The sequence below is a fragment of the Diospyros lotus genome, chromosome 4, assembly GCF_014633365.1.
Source record: "Diospyros lotus cultivar Yz01 chromosome 4, ASM1463336v1, whole genome shotgun sequence".
In the NCBI taxonomy this organism is placed as follows: Eukaryota; Viridiplantae; Streptophyta; class Magnoliopsida; order Ericales; family Ebenaceae; genus Diospyros; species Diospyros lotus.
In genome coordinates this window covers 12,409,332-12,431,412 of record NC_068341.1, presented here as the reverse complement: position 1 = coordinate 12,431,412, position 22,081 = coordinate 12,409,332, and the positions used below count along the sequence as shown (strand labels likewise).

The 22,081-nt window shown below is 38.7% G+C and overlaps 1 protein-coding gene across 1 annotated transcript; it reads left to right on the top strand.

Moving 5' to 3' along the window:
- Positions 1–9,827: 9,827 nt before the first annotated feature.
- Positions 9,828–21,280, top strand: LOC127800608 (uncharacterized). Its single transcript, XM_052335318.1, has 4 exons — positions 9,828–10,116; positions 10,724–10,919; positions 11,014–11,100; positions 20,876–21,280. Exons 1-4 carry the CDS (start codon positions 9,899–9,901, stop codon positions 21,026–21,028), a joined length of 654 nt encoding a protein of 217 aa, XP_052191278.1. The 5' UTR covers positions 9,828–9,898; the 3' UTR covers positions 21,029–21,280.
- The last annotated feature ends 801 nt before the right edge of the window (positions 21,281–22,081 follow it).

The following is a 22,081-nucleotide window of genomic DNA, read 5'->3' as shown; positions in this document are numbered from 1 at the left end:
TGATCGGCTCTCTAGTCTCGTATTGCTTGTAGTATTGCTAAACAATAAACTAAGAATCATTGTGGGCTATCAGTTGCGCTACTTCAAGTTTTCAGGCTAACCTCAGACCAGCAATTAGCGCCTCATACTTAGCCATATTATTCGAGCTTGGAAAGGCGAATCTCAAAGAGTATTCAAGGGATTCTCCTTCTGGCGGGATAATCACTACTCTAGCTCCACTTCCTTGGGAACTGGCGGCCCCATCTACAAACAGTAACCATTCTATTATGCTCTATTCTTTGGCTTCCTTAAAGGGAGTACATTCAATAATAAAATCTACCAACATTTGCCCTTTTATGACCTGCTTAGGATGAAATTGTATGTCATACTCGCTCAACTCAGTGGACCATTTGGTGAGACGACTGGAACATTCAGGCTTTTGTAAGATGCTCTGTAGTGGCTGATCCGTCAGTACGCTGATAAAATAGGCTTGGAAGTATGACTTCAATTTTCTGGAGGCATTCAGTAGGGCCAGCGCCACCTTTTCAGTGAAGGGATAACGTGTTTCTAGACCTTGTAAAACCTTACTGACGTAGTATACCGGTCAGTCCACCTGTCATTCCTTTTTAATTAGCATTGCACTTACTGCTTTGTCACTTAAGCCCAAGTATAAATATAACATTTTCCCAATTTCGGGTCGGGTCAATAGGGAACTTTTTTCAAGTATTCCTTTAATGCCTCAAATGATTTCTGGCATTGCTCCGTCCACTTAAACTTTTTCCCCGCCCTTAACGTCTGAAGAAACGAGAGTTCTCTCTCGGTTGACTTGGAGATGAAACGTCCAAGAGCCGCCATCCGACCTATCAGCCATTGCACCTCCTTAATTGATGTTGGGGGTTCCATATCCAGTATCGCTTGAATTTTTTCGGGGTTCGCCTTGATGCCTCTTTGTGTGATCATATACCCCAAGAATTTTCCAGATTGAACTCCAAATGCACATTTTGCTGGGTTTAGGCGTATTTTGTATTGCCTAAAGACTTCAAGCACTTGTGCCAACTTTTTTACATGCGATTCTCTCTCCCAAATTTTCACGATCATATCATCAACATATGCTTCCATTGTATCACCCAATAATTCCTTAAAGACTTTATTCACCATGCGCTTATAAGTGGCCCTAGCGTTCTTGAGTCCGAAGGGCATAACTTGGTAACAATATGTCCCTTTCTCTGTAATGAACGATGTTTTCTCATGATCCGGAGGATACATCATTATTTGATGATACCCTAAGAAAGCATCTAAAAAACTCAGCAGTTGATACCTAGATGTTTCATCCACCAGACGGTCAATCCGAGGTAACGGGTAGGAATCTTTAGGACACGCCTTGTTGAGGCTGATGAAGTTTATACACACGCGCCATTTTCCATTAGATTTTTTAACCATGATGACATTTGACAGCCACTCTGGATATAACACCTCTCAAATGAAACCTACTTTTAGTAGCTTATCAACTTCCTCTTCTAACGCTGACAGTCTATCAGGGGCAATATTCCTCTTCTTCTGTCGAACATGCTTGAACTGAGAATCCACATTCAGATGGTGACATGTCATGTCTGGATTGATCCCTGGCATATCCTTTGGTGTCCAAGCAAAAACATCCAAATTTTCTTTAAGGCACCCCACAATTTCTTCTTTTACTAGTTTCGGAAGCTGTGTGCCAACATATGCCAACTTTTTGGGATCTGTATCGCTTAAGTATACTGCTTCTAACTCTTCTACTGGTTGGGGCTTGTGAGCAATCTCTTCCGCCAAGGATTTGTGTATGGCTTTCTCAGTAATAGACAAAGTCTCTTTTGTTCTTTTTCCTTTTGTAGACGACACATAACAGGATCTTGTCTTCCTCTGATCTCCACGAACTTGCCCCACTCTTGAGAGCGTGGGGAATTTCATTAATAAGTAGCAAGAGGACATTACAGCCCTCATATCATTAAGGAGCAGTCGGCCCAAAATCATGTTGTACGCTGCAGAAGGGGCTTTGACCACCATAAAATTTGCCTATCGAGTCACATTTTGAGGGTCGGCGCCCAATGTGACTGGTAGTTGAACAGATCCCACCACTGGGACAGCCTCCCCAGTGAAGCTTTATAAGGGAAATGACACTTTTCTCAATCAGTCTTGGGATATATGCATTTGCTCGAAACAATTCCAATAGATCAGATTAACAGAGCTACCGCTATCCACCAAGATTCTACTGATAGGGTGTTTAGCGACAATTGTAGAAATTACCATTGGATTATCATGCGGGAGTATTATATCACCTCTATCAGCAAGGGTGAATGTGATTGACTCCTCATCTTTTCTTGCCTCTATCACTGAATTGACCTGGTAGGCCTGATGTGCATAGGCTTTTCGAGAAAAAGAAGTATTCCCAGCTAGAGTCTCGCCCCCAGAGATAACATGAATGGATTTATGTGTTGGCTCATTGTCAGGGGGGGCACTATTCTGTCATCCCTTATCCCTTCATTTTACCAGAAATTTCGTCTGTCTTGTCCCTCGGGTCTTTTTTCCATTCTTTAACGCTCTCGATCATTTCTTCCTTCAGTCCTTACATACCTTTGCAAGTGTCCTTCACGAATGAGTGCTTCAATTTGGTTTTTTAACTCCCTACACTGATCAGTAGAGTGTCCCCGAGTTCGGTGATACTTGCAGTATTCTTCTTGATTTCTCCCCGTGGGGCGGTCTGCCTTCTTCGGAAGCTGAAGAAGGCCCGACCCCTTTACTACCGCTAGTATAGTTGATCGGGGTTAATTGAGTCTAGTGTAGTGATGAAATTCTGGTTCAACTGTATCCGATCTCCTGGTCCGTTCCTTTCGTTGGTTTGCTTCTTCTTTATTATCTCGCTCTTTTCTCTTTCTCTCTCTATCTTCATTTCCTCATACCGTTCTCATCATCTCCGTATGGAGTATGTACTTATTAGCTCTAACAAAAAGGTTTGTCGGAGATTTCGGAGGGTCTAGAGACAATGATTCTTGCAAAGGGGTTAGTCGTGTCCCTTGGAATATAGCAGACACTGCCATTTCAATAGGTAAATTGCAAATCTCAAGCGTGGCGTTCTGAAACCTGTCCACGTAGTGACGTAGGGTTTCCTTATGCCCTTGTCGAATGCTAAGAAGGTATGTTGTGTCCTTCTTCCTCTGAATGTTAATGATGAATGCCTTAATGAACTCCATTTTTAACTACCTGAACGAAGAAATGGATGCTTCGAGTAAACTGTTAAACCAGGCCCGAGCGTGCCCAGTTAAGGTTAATGGGAATGCCCTACACATTATTTTATCGTCCCATCCATGAAGCATCATTAAAGATTCATAATTTTGCACGTGATCATAAGGGTCATCCTTGCTTGAATAAGGGTTTATCTAGGGCATTTTGAACTTTCTCGACAAGGGTTTTTCCATTACTTTTGCCACGAATGGTAGTTTTCCTCGAGATTGTTCCTCGAAAGTAGGTAATAACTTATTCTGTTGCAACACTTGCTCTATCATTTTTTTCATGTCAGCTGCCTCCTATGCACTAAATGCAGTAGGGTTGTCATCAAGCCCATCATTCTGTTGGTTTGCGGGTTTAGAATCCCAATCTCTTTCCACAGGAGTGCTAGCTACCGTTTCAGAATATCTTCCTCTTTGTGGACTCCACCTTTCGGTCTTTCGACGGTTAGTTCCTCCATGTTTTTCTCGCTGGGGAGAAGTCTGGCTATGAACTCTTCTTAAAGGAGATCTTGGTTGATTGTTTCAAATAGGGATAGGTTGAGTATGAGTTTCAGGGCTCACTTTTCGGTAGGAGCCGTCCCTCGGTACCTCCTGACGAGCCCTGTGGGACTAAACTGTCTCTGGTATAAATTTTCTTAATGCGTATGGGATTGACCTGTGAGGAACCAAACTTTGCAAAATACCAGCCATCTCCCGAAGAGCTTGTATTCCTTCAGCATGTTGTTGTCATAGGGCCTCGTACTCCGCCCAAAGAACGACAGATGGGATGTGTATCCTTGGGTAGGGTCCTGAGAGAACATGTGAGGCAGTAAGAGGCGACACCTGAAGTTGCACCCCCAATGGGTGAAAAGGCTCTGGAGGAGGCGGCTGTTGGTGAGTCAGGGATGGGTGACCCTCATGAGGGGATTGATGGGTGAGGGACGGCTGGCCCCCATGGGTGAGGGGCGGATGGCCTCCATGGATGAGGGGTAGAGGGCCCTTATGAGTAGATTGATGTTGATCTTCTGCTTGAGCAAGGGTCTCTTGTCGAGATAATTGGGCACCACGGGAGAGGGTCTGGCGATTACTTCAGGTTTGAGCCATAATAAGGGGATAGTTCTGTAGCTTTTTGTTTGTGTTTCCCAGAGACGACACCAATTGTTGTTACCCGCTTACAATAATAAATTTAAAGAAGGGAAACTACTGATGGATGACTCTCTTATGGACCATCTGAGCGATGGGTGACCCTCTTGTGACGTATCTGAGCGATGAATGAGTCTTCTGGGGGTGGAAACATCGATGGGTGAGCCCTATGGTCAGGTTGAGAACGATGGGTGACCTGCTGGAAAAAGAATCGGTTAGGGGCGCGGGTGAGAGTCCCTGCGTGGACCCTCCGATGCTTAAGTCAGATTGCCGTAGAAGTAAAGTACTTGAAAGCAAGAGTGTAAATATGAGAGCCAAAGATTGCATACCGAATGAGGGAAACATACCTCATATTTATAGCAGCGATGGGGGCATCCATGTGTCCCGTGTCCTGAGTTTCACGGCAAGAATCTCATAGAGGCTTTGACCAAGTCTCACAGGAGTAGTTATAGGCCGATTCTCCTGGAGGCGTTGGCGCAAGAACAGGGGACACGCGGACGTGGGCATGGTATCCCGGGTGACCTTCACTCGGGGGTATGTGTGAGCGAGGGCGAGGAGAGCACGAGGGGCGGGGCGCGTGGGTGCATGGGGCTGGGAGCGAAGAGGTGGCCGCGCGTGCAGGGGAGCGCACGTAATTGTTGTTACCCGGTTACAACAATAAATTTATAAAATAAGGGAAACTGTCGATGGATGACTCTCTTATGGACGATCCGAGTGATGGGTGACCCTCTTGTGGCGTATCTGAGCAATGGATCAGTCTTTTGGGGGTGGAAACAGCGATGGGTGAGTCGGTTAGGTTGAGAACGATGGGTGCTGGAAAAAGAATCGATTAAGGGCGCGAGCGAGAGTCCCCGCGTGAACCCTCCGACGCTTAAGTCAGATCACCGTAGAAGTAAAGTACTTAAAAGAAAGAGTGTAAATAAGAGAGATAGAGATCGCATACTGAATGAGGGAAAGAGACCTCTTATTTATAGCAGCGAGAGGGGCATCCATGTGTCGCGTGTCTCGAGTTTCACGGCAAGAATCTCAAAGAGGCTTTGATCGAGTCTTGCGGGAGTAGTTATAGGCTGATTCTCTTGGAGGCGTTGGCACAAGAACAGGAGACACGCGGACGTGGGCGTAGTGCCCCGGGTGACCCTCACTCGGGGGTATGTGCGAGTGCGGGCGAGGAGAGCACGAGGGGCCGGGCGCGCGGGTGCACCGGGCTGGGTGCGAAAAGGTGGTCGTGCGCGGAGGGGCACTCATGGGCGGTTGAGCACTCTAAGGCGCGGCTCCCCCCGAGTGACCCTCACTCGAGGGGAAGGTTGCCCCCACCAAGCAGCCGCGTGCTGCCTGCCCGCGCACGCCGGGGGGGGGGCGCCCGCCAAGTGTCTCTTGGGGGTGCGCCTTTCTGCCACCCCCGAGTGACCCTCACTCGAGGGTGGCGTCCCCCCTGGGTGCCCTCCCCTGGTCACCCATGGTGGCTTGCCATGTGGTGCTCCTTCGGGTTGCCACAAGGCGATCACACCATTCTCCACTTTTAGCATTTTTTCTAAGCATGACATTAAGATTTATATAATTTATTTTTACATAAATTATGAAAAGAAGCAATCATATGTATAAATCAAATAAATTTAATCAAATAGAAACTAGAAAATAAATGCAAAATTTAGAAAAAAATGGACTTTATATTAGTCTATGAAGCACGGAAACGGCTCGGAAGTGCCGTTTCGGCGTTTCCGAACCGTTTCCCGTTTCGGAAACGTGAAGACGGCCTGAAACGGCCTTCGAAACGTTTCTGTAAATTGCGAAACGTTTTGGGGGCCGTTTCGCAATTTACAGAAAATCTGGGAAACGCGTTTCACACTTGAAACGCGTTTCCAGCGACCAGTCACTCACCTGCAGCGAGGAGGACGATCGTCACTGAGAGGCGAGGCGACGGCGGGCGGCGGCGAGGCGAGATATGGAGTATGTAGCGAAGGTCGAGGCGAGAAATGGTGTACGGCGGTGGGCGGCAACGAGGGTGAGAAGCGAGCGACGGTGGCAGAAACGCTTCGATTGTGAGAGAGGCGAGATCAAACGCGATGGTGAGGGCAAGAGACTCGTCGATGGCGAGAAAGACGAACGACAGTGGCAGACTTCGACTGCGAGAGAGGCGAGACGAAGGCGAAGCTGAGGGCAAGAGACTCATCGATGGCGACCGAGAGAGACAGCAACGATGGCAGAGATCGACTGTGAGAGAGGCGAGATCGACGGCGAGGGCAACAAACGCGTCGACGGCAAGAGAGGCGGCGAGTCGGCGACGGTGGCAGGCGAAGAAAGCGGCGCAATCGGCCATTGACAGCAAGGGCATGGGTCTCTCATCTTTGAGAGCTTGTGGTATAGGGTAATACTGTAATATTATATCTAGTTTGTAAAATTATAATTTAATATTATTTATAGTATATAAATGATATATTAATTTCACATACACCCCTATATTTTTTAAAATTACATTTTATCCCGCGTTTCCGTTTCCTAACTTTTTTGAAAAATACCGTTTCCGCGTTTCCCCGTTTCCCGTTTCCGTTTCCGTGCAACATAGATATTAGTAGGGTGAGATTGGATTTATATACTTAATCAATCAATCTGGTACGTTAATCAAGTGCAAGCATACCTGAAACAGTTGAATCAAAGCCACCCAATAAGGGCGGCCGACAAGTTTGGAAACATTGCACATACGGTATAATATTTAAAAACGGATGGGTGTGTTGTTGTGGATGTCTAGGCTGCGGATCGGTTGAACGGCAGTCGGTCGGCTTTGGTTGGCGACGGAGTCAGGCCAGTGATGGAAGAAGGTGGCAGCGTTTGACGGCGAGAGTCCCAGTTTTGGGTTGCCTGCGTTTCTTTGTTGGGACAAAGTATAGAGAATCATTGGGTTTCTCACATTCGCCTTTAATATAATGTTAATATGTTAATTAATTAAATTTAATAAATTGATCAAAATTTGACACAATTTGAGAACCCCTTTGGTGTATAGCAGAGTGGAGACCTTAGTGGGTCTTTTTTCTTTTGGGTTGGGTCTATTTGTTAAGACCCATTAGCTTTTTAATTTGTGGTTGTGTATGTTTATTAGGTATTATAATGGTTTGTTCCCTCAGTTGAGAGAAATCTCATAGAGTTTATAAGGATAGGATATTTTAATGCTTTATTTTTAACAAAAAAAAGGGAAAAAATTGTGAATTATTTTTAAAATGTTTAGAACTACAATAAAAATAAATATAAATATATACATGCAATCGTTTTAAAATAAGATATTTTTTGGGATCTGTTGATTTTCTGCTGATCTTTGATTAAAGATTAAATTTTTGAGGGATTATTATCTAAATATCTATAATAACTTACTTAGAATCTACTTGCAAAAGAGACTTTGTTAATCTATTCATTATAATTTTTATCAAAAAAATATTGCCGTAATATTAAAATCAGTACCTTTTATTTGTTTTTGACAATTGGTAGGGTATAATATAGAAAACACTTTAGTTAGTGTTGCCTAGAAACATAATCGAAGGAGGAGTGAATTCGATTTTTAATTTTAAAATGATTTTTATTAAATTATTAATTTTTAAAGCAGATTTGGTGTTTGATTTTGCTACTCAATAGATAGCTTTAATAATATTAACAAACAAGCACAATCTCCACACACAATTGTTGGAGAACACGACTTATTGGTTTGGAATATAAACATGATCTTACTAGACTAGATCTTTTGTCTTTTCTTTATCAGAAACATAACTCAAAAGAATTAATTAAAATAGACAACCATGCTGCTGCATTAACTAAAAAACATTAGTAAAAAAAAAAAAATGCGAATTTGTAAGAGAAAATATGTAGTATTTAAGAGATAAATATCAATAGATAGGAGCAGAACACTCTACAAACAAAACAATACTATCTAATAAAAGATGATTGGTCATAGAAGATATGGTATTTGGAAGACCATAAAGAAGCATCAGAATGGAAAGGAGTATCTGTAAAAATTAACAATATTTTGAACAAAGAGAAAAGAGCATACTGTCTTATTATACTTTAGTGAAAGACATTAATGATAGAGAGAAAAATCACTTTTTTTGTTTTGCGTTACAAAAGAGGAAATATGCTTTGACCTCAAGTAAAAAAGAGATAAAAGGCCCTTCAAAAGATTAGTAAGGTGATTGAGAACACAAATGGGTAAAAGAGAAAAAATAGCTAGAGTTTTTTTTGAAGAAAATCATTTAGATAGATAATACTTAGTGAGTTTGGTTGACTAACCTACTTAAAGGAAATAAAATGCTTTTTGTTAAGATTTGGTTAACTAAGAGTGATTTTGGTTGACTAATCTGGATTTGTTAGATGATCATAAGGGGTACACTAGAGTTATTTGATCGACTATGACTTACATCTAATCAACTAGATTTGGTGTTTGAAAAGAAAATCTAAAATTTTTAGAAAGAATTTGTTTGATCAAACTTGGACTTTAGTCGATTAAAATTAAATTATTTATAAACAAAAATAGTTTACTTCGGTTGACTAACTTTTGATTGCAGTAGACCAAATTTTCAAAGAGTAGTATTTTGGACATCTTTGATCAATCAAACTAGAACATTGGTCGATCAAATATTAGTTAATTTTAATAAAAAATAGATGAAACTCTTGGGTTTTTTTTAATAAAAAACTATTAAGGCATTTTAATTTATTGAAATACCACATGAAAGATTAAAACAATTTTATCTCTTTTTTGATATTGCCAAAAGTCATAAATTGCACCCTTAACATTAACAATTAGTTAATTAAATCTATAATGTGTTACGATATTTAAAAAAATTAGCCCTTATTAGGATTAGTGTAACCCCATCATTACAATCTAATTAAGTTGGCTCAATTAGTTTCTCAAAACATCCATAAACAAGAGGTTTTAACCAGTAAATTTTAGGCTACAAGTTAATCAAGGAGAGATGATAGACATAAGTACGGAGAATAATTTCCTATATTGTTTTGAATATTGTTATTCCAGTAGTCAAGATAATTATATAAAAAATAGTGTTTCTCAATGCCGAAAAAATCCTATGTCATTTTTAAAGAAAGTTTTATACATAGATTTTTGTTTTACATTTATTTAATTTTAAATAAAATTAATAAAAATATATTTATATTCTTAGAATGATCGCCCTTGTGTAGTCTTTACCGCTCGTGCCCTCAATTCCGACAGAAGAAATAAATCGCAGGTGTGAGGCTTTACCTTACTGCACAGTGCGAGAATCAAATTCATGATCGATCAATACGAATTCAATATATCATTTACTCGATTGTTCGGCCTATATTTTGGGATAAAATGTATTTACATCCTTGCCCAACGGTGTTGTGGACCTTGAACCCTCCGGCCCACCTATTGGGCGGCCAGGCCCATTTTATGCAAAGTAGCACTAGCAATTTAAGTTCAAACAAACCAAAATGGTACATTTCAGAATCACCCCCCAAAAATTATCTAAAAGCAGACGAACCCCTACCCCTAGTGAGCTGGTACCCGGCAGGGAGAAATGGAGTTCAAATGCGCCGACGTTGGCCTGTGGAGGGAAGCCCTCTCTTCTTATAGAACTCGCATTGAATCTCTCAACAAACCCAACCTCGTTTCGCTCGATGAGTTCTACACCAATGAGCTTCCTCTTCTCATCCACCAACGAAACCCTAATCCCTACATCACTACCTCTGAGCTCTCCAAGCTCATGCAATGGAAGCTCACCCGTGGCAAATGGAGGTAGCCTCACACCTCTTCTCTTTCAAATTCTGTAAAATAGAGTTTCCTTTTCCTCGGTTCTGAAAACAATTTCTCAAATTCAGTACTGGAGCTGCTTTAATGAGATTTACGTTGTTTAGCTTTACAGAGCTTGTTGGTGTTTTAAAATAATGAATTTTGTATGAAATTTTGTTTGTTTTGCAAAACTTTGGAGTAAAATTGGGTTATTAGAGGAATGCCAAGTGTATTCGCCTATTGCTATTTTATATTTCAGCTGAATTAGGTAACTTTGGCAGCTTGGCCGTAGCCTTGCTACAAGGATCCATTTATACTACTCAATAGAACCATGTATACTTCATCTTAATGGCAATGCATTCACCTAATCATTCATGAATACAACCTTTCAATTCTCACTCCCCTTTAAACTTACTTAGGTATATGAATATAATCTTGGAAACTTCCAATTTATGTATCTAATTCACCACCTAACCTTCTATATACGTCCCATTTATATCTCTAGTTTATATTTGAACAAAAAAAAAAAAAAAAGAGAGAAAGCTTTGAAATGTAGATTTTGTCTAGTTTGGATATTTGTGTGTTCATTTGCTGAATTATCAGTGAATTTCAGGCCTAGGTTACTAGACTTTGTTTCGTCACTGGATGAGGCCCTAGTGAAATCTGCATCAGAGAAGGCTTTCAAGTCCCTACCTGACATCTCTAAAGCTGTGACAGAGCTCACAATCCTGAAAGGTGTTGGTCCAGCCACTGCATCTTCTATTCTAGCTGCGTACGCCCCTGATGTGGCACCTTTCATGTCTGATGAGGTGAGGTTGCCGTTGTACTTTATTTGTCTAGTACTTTTGTTGGTTTGGGTTTAAACTGATAAATAATTGGTTCATGAACAAAAATCGTGAAAAGGCAATGGTGGCAGCTATTGGTAACTCTAAAGATTATACATTGAAGCAATATCTCGTGTTTGTGGATAAGCTACAGAATAAAGCAAAGGTCAGGTTATCTGAATTTCTTTCTTTATTTAGTTCATTGTATTGTGAACCACGTGGTCTTGCAATCCTGCTGCCTCATAATTTTTTGTTAGAGAAAATGTTGCATTGCTTGAAGGACTCAAAAAATAAAATCCCTCAGTAACATCTCATAAATGTACCTCCTACAACTTTCCAAGGTTTCATACAGAGGCATCCATTGGCTTTCAATTTATTACTAAAGAAGTCCAAACTCAGTAAGGAACCAAATAGTCTCAAAACTTCCCTTTCTTCTGCCTTGTTTGGGCGTGCAAATTGAAATCTTACCCTCACCACAAGCTAACAAATACTAGTGGATTTGGGTGAACCCCAAACTATGACACTCCAAAGTTTCAAAGCTGAAATTTAGTGTATTTGGGTTGAATTGGTGACTCAAATATGAAATAAGTGGGGTAAAGTAAAAAATAAAGTGATCATAGGGGTAAAGTGGTCATTTTTGATTTTACACCCCTTTTATGGTTGTGGTTATTGAAAATCCAAAATAAATATAATATTAATTTCTAATAGAGGGGCTTACATAATTATGCATTATAAATGGGCTATAGGGTTATATTTGGGATTGAATTTTATTTTTGGACTATCAGATTTGGGTTACATATCAATAATCTTCACTCACTACCATCTCATGAAACTTTTTCATATGAAGATGCTTTTAAAACATTATCCCATCATTCCCTAGTTAGAGTGTTGCGTTAGGAAGTGCATTTGGCATAAAATTTTGCTACATTCTTTTGCATGAATTTGTACTGTCAATATGACTTTTAAAAGTTGATTGGCATTATAAATGTGGTGTCACCAATTGAATTTGGTTAGGATAAGATGCAATTGATCATAGTGATTTATGTAAGGACCCAAAGATTATAAGACATTATATATTGTGACATGCTATATTATGATATCTTGTGATTATGTATCCATGTTGTATTTGATACTTGGGTTGTATGTACTTGACTGATACATGCATGGAATTCGGGCATCACTGCTGTGGCATGATGTATTTTGTATTAACAAATTATGTTGTACTTGAGGAGCTACAGATAAGTCATATGCAACTGGATTTGTATGTATGCAATTCATAAAGTTTTATATGAGGATCTTTAGATTGTTTATATTTGGGATTAATCATAGTTGTTAAAGGCGCGCCTAGGCGCAAGGTGCCAGTTTAGTGCCTTACCTGGGCCGAGGCGAGGCGAGGCGAGGCGATTTCAGCAAGGCCCTCGCCTTGCACAGTGAGGCCCTGGGGCGAGAGGCGCGCCTCATGAAACCTAGGTTTTAAAACCTAGGCAACCCAATTCGCTCCTCACTCCATCTTCCTCCCGACTCCAGCTGCGCCTGCATCCTCTCTTCCTCTCCTCTCCAGCCCTCCCCTCTTCTCAGTTTCAGCACGTATACATTACAACATATTTACAGTAAGTGTCCACATTTTCTTTAATTTATATTTTATCTTCTATTTACTTTAATATATAAATGTAAATAAGAAAGTACCCTTTATTTGGATTCAATAAAAATATTTAAAAAATCAAAATCCATAACAATAAGAAAATAGAATTTTGGTTTTAATACAAACTCGGGATTTAGTGATTTTACCACCCTCAAAATATATACCTACTATTTCTTGAAAAATTCATTAAAAATCATTTTAACAATAGTGAATATTAGCTATCAAAATACCGGAAGATAATTTTTCAAAATGAAAACATTTTCTTATATGTCTCCTTATAATGCACTAATCTTCCAGACTTAGAAAAATAGCATTTTTCAAAATGAAAACATTTTCTTGATTGTGGACTTGTAGTGTTTGTGTGTTTGTTTAGAACTTTGTATGATGATTAGTACTTGTTTGAGTTTGAGTTTGAGACTTTGAGTTTGAACTTTGACGATATTTCTAGTTTAGAATTTACATGATGAATGAATCAACTTTGATGTTGTTAGTTTAGAATTTGAAAATGATGAATCATAAATGATATGCATGTGTTATTATTGATAATTTGATAGTTGATTATGATTTTACAAGATTTTGAGTTTTTTTTCTAAAAGGTGTGCCTTGTTTCTCAAAGGCGCCCCTCGCCAGTGTTATTAAAGGCGCGCCTAGGCGCGCCTTGATACCAGGCGCAAGCCGCGCGCCTAGAATCGAACTAGGCGTGCGACATCTGCCCAGGCACGCCTGGGCGCATCCAGGCCCTCAGGCGCAGCCTTCGGCTTAGGCGTGCCAAGGCTGCGCTTGGTTGGTTTTAATTGAATTTCAGTTTAATGTAGTTTAATTTTAGTATTTCTTGCTATATTTAATCAAATCTAATCCTAATTCAAATTAAACCTAAATAAAAGAAAGCAAGATATTCTAAAAAGCTGAATTCAAAGAGACTTATGATAGAAGAAATCTCAAAAGTCAAGTTTGCAGTTGTCCTCTCCTCTCCCTTCTTGGTTATTCTCGACTCTCCTCTCCATAGCAGTCACGGCACAGCTCCAAGACAACCAGAACTCCTCCTCCTTCTCGGCTTTCCTCTCCCCCTTCAAACGGACGGCTGCAACGGCACAGCCCTCCCTTCTCGCTCGGCTCTCCTCTCCTTGTTCAAACAGATAGGACCGGTTGCACAACCACCTTTCTTGGCTCTCCTCTCCCTCTTCAAACGGACGGCTGCAACGGCACAGCCCTCCCTTCTCGCTCGGCTCTCCTCTCCTTATTCAAACAGATAGGACCGGTTGCACAACCACCTTTCTTGGCTCTCCTCTCCCTCTTCAAACGGACAACACCCATCTCGGCTTTTCTTGCTCTCTTCAAACGGACAACACAGCTTCACTTCACAACTTATCTCCCTTCTCGACTCTCCTTTCTCTTCTTCAAAGTTCAAACGGACAGCATAGCTACAACCTACTGCATCATCTACCTTCTCGGCTCTCCTCTCCCTTCTTCAAACGGCTCTCCTCTCCCTTCTTCAACGGTTTCCAGGTATGTTCATTGTTGTTTCCTCTCTTTATTTTTTTTCTAGTTTTGAGTTACAAGTTTCAACAAAAAAGGCAGCAAGCTAGCTGCCAGCAACTGTTGATTTGTTGTATGTAAACTAGCTGCCAGCAACTATTGATTTCTTATTGTTGTTGGATATTTGTTTGTTCTTGGAGGAGTTATTTTATTACTCCTAACAGTTTATTACTATTCTATAAATAAAATAGTGGTCAACAGCTCTTACTAGCATGAGTTGCATGGCTCCAATGACCCTTAGGCCTTAGCAATTATGCCAATTCAATACTGTTCATAAATATAACAGTGGTCAACTGCATCAGCAATCAGCCCCATGAGCTGCATAGCTGCAATGACAAATGACCCTTTTCGGTATTTTTTTTTTTTTTCTTAAGATGGTCTTTAGAGTGGTATTGTTGTTGACATGTTGTGAATTTTGCAGGAATTAAAAATTTAAAATGTCATCCAACACTATTGATCCTAATCCTGATAGTAGCTCTGTTGGTAGAAGAAAAGATCCAGCATGAAAATATCATAGTTTGGTAAATCCCAAAGACCTTAACACTTTCAAATGTAATTTTTGTGGGAAATTAATTAAAGGAGGTGTATACCGAGCCAAACAACACCTTGTTGGAGGTTATAGGAATGTTGAAATTTGTTCAAAATGTCCTCCTCATGTTAGAGACGAAATTATAGAGTTTATGTCAAAAAAGAAAGGGAAGAATGACTTTGATGATATGCCAGATTTTGATAATATAGACACACTATGCAACAAAGGCAACAGCAAAACCATGGTAAAAGGCCTATGCAAGGACAAGCATCATCTATGCAACAAAAAAAACAAAGGCAACAGCAAAAATGGCCTCTTGATTTGTTTTTATCTGCTAAACCTAAAGTGAGTAATCAAAAGGATGCAAAAGAAAAGCAAACTACAATAGAAAGTCATGTCAACAAAGAGTTGAGAGAGAATGCATGTGTTTGGTTCAGTAGATGGATGTATGAAGCTGGTATATCATTTAATGCAGTCAATTACCCTAGTTTTAAGCCAATGATGGAGGCTGTTGGGCGAGCTGGTCCGGGAATGAAACCCCCAAGTTTTCATGAGGTTAGAGTACCTTATCTTAAGAAGGAGGTGGAACACACAAAAGAAATTATGAAGAGTCATAGGGAGGAATGGGCAAGATATGGATGTACAATCATGTGTGATGGTTGGAAAGATAAGCGAGATAGGTCTTTGCTCAACTTTTTGGTAAATAGTCCAAAATGGAGTGTGTTTATTGAATCTATTGATACATCTTCCTATGCTAAAGATGGAATGAAACTTTATCAATTGCTTGACCGATTTATGGAGGAGATAGGAAAAACAAATGTTGTTCAAGTTGTAACTGATAATGCTTCAGCTAATGTTCTAGCTGGTAAGTTTTACTTTTACTAATTTATTTTTTTCTTTTTAACTTTTACTGAAATTAAGGATGATTTTTTTCCTTGAATTAATGTCTTGGACGCTGTGTGTTGCCCATTGTTTGGACTTGATGTTGGAGGACATTTTTAAAATTCCTAGACTTAAGAGCACATTTCAGAAGGCATGTTCAGTCAATGGGTACCTATATAGCTCTGCACAAGTATTAAATATGATGAGATCATTTACACAAAAAAGAGAGATGCTAAGACCTGGAAAAATAAGGTTTGCCACAGCTTTCCTCACCCTTTCAAGATTTCATAAACAAAAAGCTAATTTGAGGAAGATGTTCACTTCAGAAGAGTGGACTAACTCTAGATTTGCAAAGGAAACACGAGGTAAGCAAGCAGCTCAAACAGTGCTTCAGGAATAATTTTGGAAAAATATTCTTTTTGCTCTCAAGGTGTCTGGGCCTCTTGTCAAGGTGCTTAGAGTGGTGGATAATGAGGACAAACCTGCTATGCCTTATATTTATATTGCTATGGATAGGGCAAAAGAAGCCATTGCAAAATCTTTTGATGATGAGAGCAAATACGAGAAAATATTTGAAATCATTGATGAGAGATGGAATGTTTAGTTGCATCGTCCTTTACATGCAGCTGGATATTATTTGAATCCATAATTTTTTTACTAAAATGAAAGTATTAGAGAAGACAACGAGGTTATTGAATGGTTGTATGCTTGCATAGAGAGGTTGGTTCCCACTGCAGAAGTGCAAGACAAACTTTCGAAGGAGTTGAGCTTTTATAAGAATTCTGAAGGGTTATTTGGCAAACAAATATGTATTAGAGGAAGGAATTAATTATCACCGGGTAACACGGTTTTCTAAATTATCTAATTTAGATTAGATCAATAATCTATATTTTTAATTGCTAATTTGTATGTGTTTTTGTCAGTTGAATGGTGGTCTCAATTTGGTTTTGGAACCCCTAATTTGGAAAAGTTTGCCATGAAGATTTGTAGTCTCACTTATAGCTCTTCAGGTTATGAAAGAAATTGGAGTATCTTTGAGCATGTAAGCATTTCAATCTTATTAGTAATATTAAGTATTAATTTGATGATTTCTTATATCTTTTAACTTACTCTAATTCTAATTTAATTATTATGGAAGCTTCATAATAAAAAGAGAAATCGATTGGAGCAACAACGTCTTAATGATTTGGTATTTGTGAAGTATAATAGAGCTTTGAGACGTCGCTTCAATTTACGTAAATCAATAGATCCCATTTCCTTGGAATGAAATTGATGAAAGTAATGAGTGGTTGCTTGGGACAATTGACCAACTTGATGATTTAGATAATGAACTTGTACATGAGGGCGATGATTTAACATGGGCTGATGTTTCTAGAGCTTCCGGTGTTGAAAAAGCTCACTATGCAACTAGATTAAATGCTCCAACTCTAAATTTGACAAAGGGTAGAAGAAGGGCTACTACTTCAAATGCTCCAATTGAACCTGATAAAGATGAAGAGGAAGAGAGATATGATGTGGAAGAAGAGGATATTGGAGATGATGTTTCTGATGATGGGAATATGGAAATGTTAGATCTTGATGTTGACAACGAGGATGATTTTTAGATTATCTAATCTTAATTAGGATTTAAGATCTACAAACCTCTTTTGAATTTAATCTAATTTTAGTTAAAGACTTTTCTTACAAATATTTTTAACTTCTGTGATACTTATATATTTTGGTTGCTGAAATATGTTTGGATTTGTTATGCTGGAATTCACAGGTATGTAACTTGTTTTAATATTTATTTCTCTTAGTAGTTAGCATATGTTGAATTTTTTATTTTTTTTATAACATGCTTGTTAAAATATTATTAGAAGTTAAGACTTATTTTATACATTTTTTTTTAACTAGGACATATATATATTTTATTTTTTTTATTAAGTTGCGCCTAGTTCCACCAGGCTCGCGCCTCGCCTTGCGCCTCAGGCTCCAAGTGTAACAGCCCGCCTTCTTGGACATGTTATGCCTTAGGAAATTTGGTTAAAAAATTTTTTTTGAACATTATTTTAAAATTCCCTAAGACCGTGTCTAGTGCCAGATGAGATATCTAGACTAGAAATAAATGCAAAGCGGAAGCTGAATCGAACCTGCTCATGCATAATTTAATAATCGTACATGGCATTTAATACAAGTTAATACATAAAGCGTTTGATGATGGAACAATATACATAAATCTTAAACTAATCATATTATAACATGGTACATTTATTCGCATTTTGATACATCGTGCCACTACACATCACCACTCTCTGAATCATCTCTGCAAGTCCCGGCTGGAACGTTGAATGTTCCAGGGGCGAACCCATGTTAGATGATGAATCATCTAAGTAAGGATATCAAATGCAATGCTATGAGTGTATGCAATGTCTTTCATCGTAGGTGTCAACTACACCCCTCATGCTGTCTATCATTTTAGCGACCACCTCTTCGAAGCCGGGGTGTATGGGTACACCCTTGATAGGCCAGCGGTGTCAGTTCGTACTCCCTACGGCCTCATATGCATGTGATCAACAGTATCATTGTGCATGTATGCATTTCATAGTCATGCCATTGATGCAGCCTACATGATGGTTTCATATCATAGCATGCCAATATGATAAGAGCATTTACATTTATAACTGTATTAAATTCTGGCAACATACTTACAGCTAATTTGTCTCGAACTACGTGCCAAGCGGCTATCTCTTAATCTCCTTGCTCACAAGGACACCTACAACATAGATTTATTTTTCCTTAAATATATTCTTAGCATTCTGAAATTTTCTTGGAATTTTCAAAATTAAAATTCTATTTTTCTTTATTTCTATAATAGAAAAATCTACTAAAATTACATAATAATTACCTAATATTTCATTTTATTCAATTTCTTTTCACTAATATTTCTTAAATATCACTTATAACATTCTGAAATTTTTCTTGGAATTTTTAGAATCAAAATTCTATTTTTCTTTATTTCTATAATAGAAAAATCTACTAAAATTACATAATAATTACCTAATATTTCATTTTATTCAATTTCTTTTCACTAATATTTCTTAAATATCACTTATAACATTCTGAAATTTTTCTTGGAATTTTCAGAATCAAAATTCTATTTTTCTTTATTTCTATAATAGAAAAATTCACTTAAATAATTAATAATTTTGGCATTTTCAGAAAATTGCTTTACCAATATACCATAATTTCAGAAAATTGCTTTACCAATATACCACAAACAACATTTCAAATTTAATAAAAATTTTCAGAATTTTACTCTTTTTTTTTTTTTTTCTTAATTTTCCTGGCGGGCGTGTGAGCCGCACGCGCCTTCTTCCCACTCGCGGGCGCGTGCAGCTCACGCGCCCGACTGGTTCTTCTTCTCCGGTGAGAGCTTCGCCGCCGGCCGGCCATTTAATCTCTAAACTCGATTTTTCTACTCTTAATCTCTAGATCTCGACATTACGAACACATTGATACAAAAATTACAAAAAAATAGGATCGAACTTACCTCGAATCGGCCGAATATCCCTCGGTTCCGGCGAGTCGCGCGTTTTCTGGCGACGCTTCGATTTGCCTTCTCCTTTGCTCCGTTGGCCTCCAAATTCTCCAGAAACGAAGCCCACGTCTTGAAGATCAGAACCCCACTCTCCAATCTCACAAAATCACTCCCAATCGACTGATCTAGGCCTCGAAATTTTCGAATGGATTGGGCAGCGCGAACTTGGCTATTTATAGCCCATTTTCGACGTGCTTTGCTTCCCCATCGACGGCCACGCGTCCCAGAGGCCATTCCTCGGTCATATCAGCATTTAAATCCTCTCCTTTGCCCTCAAGAAACAATTTGCAGGCGCGGCCATGCTCTGGCCGCGCACTGCTCTGCAAAATCCGATTTTCGGAATTTTTTTTTTTTAATATATATATATATATATTTACATATACACGACATACATACGAAAGGAAAATTATGATTTTCATTAATTTTAAATCATATTATGATTTCATTTAATCCTTTTATTCATATTTATATATTTATTTATATTTTTCATAATCACACTTTAGGTAAATTTAATTAACTAATTTAATTACATACACCTAATAAATCATTTAACATAACTTAATTAAATTTATTTATAAAATTTAGGGTATTACACCAAGACCCTTGTGCGCCTTAGTGCACCTTGCACCTTTAATAATACTGCACCCCGCACCTCAGACTCCAGGACCCTTTGTGCCTCGATGTGCCTATCGCCTTTCAGAACTATGATTAATGCATGTGCGTTGGTCTATATAGTATAAGTTCTCTGTCAAGGGAGATTAATTAACATGTTGAATAAATGGAACTCATATGATGTGAAAATATTATGTGCAGAAAGCAAGGAGTGATATTTAGAATAACTACAAACAACAATCACAAGTCTTAATCCCAATAAGGGAGGTCAACTTCATGAATGGTAAAACTCTAGCTATGAAAATAAAATTAGTTTTGACTTCCCTTGCAATTTCTCTTCAGAGTATCATCATGGGATTGGGACCCCAATAGTGAGGAGTCTAACCAAACAGTTTGAATAGAAAATTTGCATTAGACACAAAGTCTTCTTTCCAATGGCATAATAATCTTTTCAATTGGATTCCAAATTAAAAGCTTGTGGCCGAAATACTAGAGAAATGTCAAGTCAACAGTCAAGTTTTCCTGATTTGCACTCCACCTTGTTTCAGGCTTTCAGCTTGCACCAAATATCGGCAAAATTCATATTTTAGCGCCTGTACTTGCACGTTTTTTCCATTTGTACACTCGAACTTTTTATTGTTTCAATTACACCATTGAACTATGCAATTTCAAGTCAGTTGCACCCTTGAACTTTTTGGTGTTTTAATTACACCACTGAACTATGCTTAATTTATTGTGCTCAACAAATTTGTCTAGGTGTGTAATTAACTCAAAATTATATAGTTTAAAAGTGTAATTGAAACAACAACAAATTTGAGTGTCTAAATAAAAAAAAAATGCAAATATAGGGGCTAAAATATGTATTTGGCCCCAAATATACTTCAAGACTTTTATCATGACTTTACCCCCTTGAGAATTATATCTATGGCCCAAATTAAAATTACAGCTCAAGTCTTCTAGTCACAGGATTTGCCAATATTAAAATCCTAAGAGCTTTTATGACTTACCCTAAAGAAATATCCAAACTGGTAGCATTCTATCAAAAGTATCTGGCACATGCATATTTGCACATACTATCTTCTTATCTGAGATTCCCCTTTATGTTTCTTTCTTCGTGGCTTTGCTATTGATGGAATCATGTCGTTTTGTGATACCATTTGTAGGAATTGAGCTTAGAAGGGGATGTATTCACACCATCAGATGTTGAAAGGGCTCTGTGGAGTTCTGCTGTAGGGGCCAAGTTGTCAGATTCTTTTGCACAACCTGATCTCAAGGTTAACTCAAACAAGAAGTCCAAAAGAAAGAGAAAACCGTGATTGTTCCTGCTAGTTGATAGCAATTCCGCTAACATTGTTCATCGGTAAATAGGAGACGCTTTGCTGCATTCTGGAGGTGTAGTATCTTTAATCAAAGTAGGGTGTCTCCTCAGAGTTTTAGTTTACTTTGTAAGGCAGTTTGTTTGGCTTCTACCTCCAGAATGCGTCGTACAAGCATGTACCCTGTCTATGGGGATGTCAAGTCCTGTATGCTTTTTATGTGTAATCCATTTAAGCAGGCCTCTTTTCTTACATATTCCTTGTTACATTAATCTACTTATCCACCTACTTCTGTTAACTGCAAATTAGTTATGAAAGCAAAAGCTTAGCAGCTGATGAGCAGCATGGTTGTACGTTTTGCTAACTTACCTTCATTCTTTGGCTCGTTTCAATGACTTTAATACGGGTGGCCATGTTCTTTTTTATCTATACTCTTCACAAGTTTATCAATGCTAATTAACTTTTCTTTTGGCTACTCTATGGGGATAGCTGGGGTTTCCAGCAAGAAAGATTGACAAGCATGTCGGATGATGATGCCCACTGTGTCATCAGCCACCATGGTAATTCCCAGTCACATTTACGTTATTTGTTAATGTTCATAGACACATTAAACACAAAATAAAATATGACTCGTCACATTTCTTATTCTCTGGATTTACATCTTCATGAAAGAAGATCTTTGCTCCGATTGTGTAATGGAGATCCAAGGTGGTTACTAAATTATAATTCTCTGATAAAGCTATAGAGTTTCTTCAAATATCCATATTAGGCCAGTTAAATGGCGTTTATCCTGGGCTGAACTTAAAGATTAACCAACCATTAAGCCAATCAGGAGAACTCATGGGTGCACGTACCTGGATTTATTTGGTTCTTCATTTTCCATTTCGCTATTTTCTCTATTTTGAGCTTGTCTTATTTTCTGTTTTTGTTCTTTCTCTATTTCTTCTTTACTTTTTTATTTGGCTGATAGTTTCTTCTTTACTTTTTTGTTTGCTGGATGAATATTCTTGGTCCATGACAGTGGAAAAGTTCAACTTTGGACTACAGAATGAA

Coding starts and splice junctions, on each gene's coding strand:
- LOC127800608 (XM_052335318.1), top strand. CDS start 9,899: ATGGAGTTCAAATGCGCCGACGTTGGCCTGTGGAGGGAAGCCCTCTCT. Junction 10,920..11,013: donor CACCTTTCATGTCTGATGAG/GTGAGGTTGCCG, acceptor AATCGTGAAAAG/GCAATGGTGGCAGCTATTGG. Junction 11,101..20,875: donor AGCTACAGAATAAAGCAAAG/GTCAGGTTATCT, acceptor TACCATTTGTAG/GAATTGAGCTTAGAAGGGGA.